The 1558-nt window shown below is 44.9% G+C and overlaps 1 protein-coding gene across 1 annotated transcript in view; it reads right to left on the bottom strand.

The window, feature by feature from the left end:
- LOC311123351 (G-protein coupled receptor 83-like) overlaps positions 1-14 on the bottom strand; it is a gene marked incomplete at both ends in the record, with an annotated part of 3190 nt that extends 3176 nt beyond the window's left edge. Inside the window, one exon of the mRNA XM_084197620.1 lies at positions 1-14. This exon is cut by the window's left edge and continues 424 nt beyond it. Within this exon, the coding sequence (XP_084053746.1) occupies positions 1-14 (14 nt within the window).
- Between the last annotated feature and the right edge of the window lie 1544 nt (positions 15-1558).

The following is a 1558-nucleotide window of genomic DNA, read 5'->3' as shown; positions in this document are numbered from 1 at the left end:
CACGCACCTCGCATATCTGCCGGGAGGGTTTTAAAGATAAGCTCGGGGCGTCCAATCATCGGACTCCCTCGTGCGCATCAGTGGCGGCGCGAGGAGAGGGGGACATTCTTTCTCTGTGCATATACTGGAGGAGATGTGATGCGCACGATGTGTTGGCAGCACTTTTAAACCCGTGCGTGCATGCGCGCGCAGTGTGTGTGTGTGTCAGATATTGGCGGCTCAATGCTTGTTTGTTCACGCTGAGAGAGAAGATGAGCGAAGCATAGAGATAGAGAGAGAGAGGTGGGGGGAAGTGGGATAGAAGGGAGAGAGAGAGAGAGAGAGATCAAAGTCTGAATGCTTACATGTTTACTTTTACAATGATCAATGAGGTACAGCAGTGTTCTGTGAAACTCTTTGTTGTATATAGCTGTTGATTTGATGGTTATTGTATCTTATTTGTAGCCTACCATCAATTACAATCATCGTATTTGTACTGTATGCACTGTGAATTATGGCATCTTTAGTTAATTAAATCTCAATGGGACACATGAAAAGGATGAGGAGAGACAGACAGACAGACAGACAGATGGACATATCAAACTGGTATCTGATATAACTAACTAACAGACAGACAGACAGACAGACAGACAGGCAGACAGACAGATGGTGAGAGAGAAAGAGAGATATCCATGCATTTAAGACTGAGATAGTCAGCTCATTATACAATTGTAATTTGCCCATGCATACAGTATTTTGAAACGATAAGGCAGGAGGGTCTCACTCTTGCACCATCAAAAGATATGATGGATCTGATTATCGTTCTTCAATTCCCAAAATTGCTAGTAAAAGTGTATTCCATCACGCTTTATTCATCTTTATGAGAGTACACGCATTGTCACGTCTACTCCTGCTCCTCCCTTCCGGCGTGCGACGTCGACGGAATACTAGCCACCGGTCCTGGGATTTATCATTACGCACACCTGGCATCCATCATTACACGCACCTGCAGGTCATTATGATTCACACCTGGACTCTATTAGCTTCCTCATTACCTCCCCTTTATCTGTCCCTCCCTTACGTTCATTCCTCAGTCGGTATTGTTCCTGTGTTCATGCTATATCGCCAGGCATAATGGGACCCATCTCGTCCAAAAAGTTGACTCAAGTTTGCCAAAAAGCACCTGGATGATCATCAAGACTCTTGGAAGAACGTTCTATGGACAGATGATTCAAAAGTATAACTTTTTGGACGACATGGTTCCAGTAATGCCTGGCGAAAACCAAACACTGCATTCCACAGTAAGAACATCATACCAAACGTCAAGCGTGGTGGTGGGATGCTTTGGGGATGCTTTGCTGCCTCAGGACCTGGACGACTTGCCTTAATAGAAGGAACCATGAATTCTGCTCTGTATCAGAGAATTCTACAGGAGAATGTCAGACCATCCGTCTGTGAGCTGAAGCTGAAGCGCAGCTGGGTCACGCAGCAAGACAATGATCCAAAACACACAATCAAGTCTACATGAAAATTGCTAAAAAGCAACAAATTGGACGTTTTGGAATGGCCTGGTCAAAGT

Source organism: Coregonus lavaretus (assembly GCF_964263955.1).
Source record: "Coregonus lavaretus genome assembly, contig: HAP1_SCAFFOLD_1988, whole genome shotgun sequence".
NCBI lineage: Eukaryota > Metazoa > Chordata > Actinopteri > Salmoniformes > Salmonidae > Coregonus > Coregonus lavaretus.
Note: the sequence above shows the minus strand (reverse complement) of the source record. Positions and strands in the feature narration are given on the sequence as shown.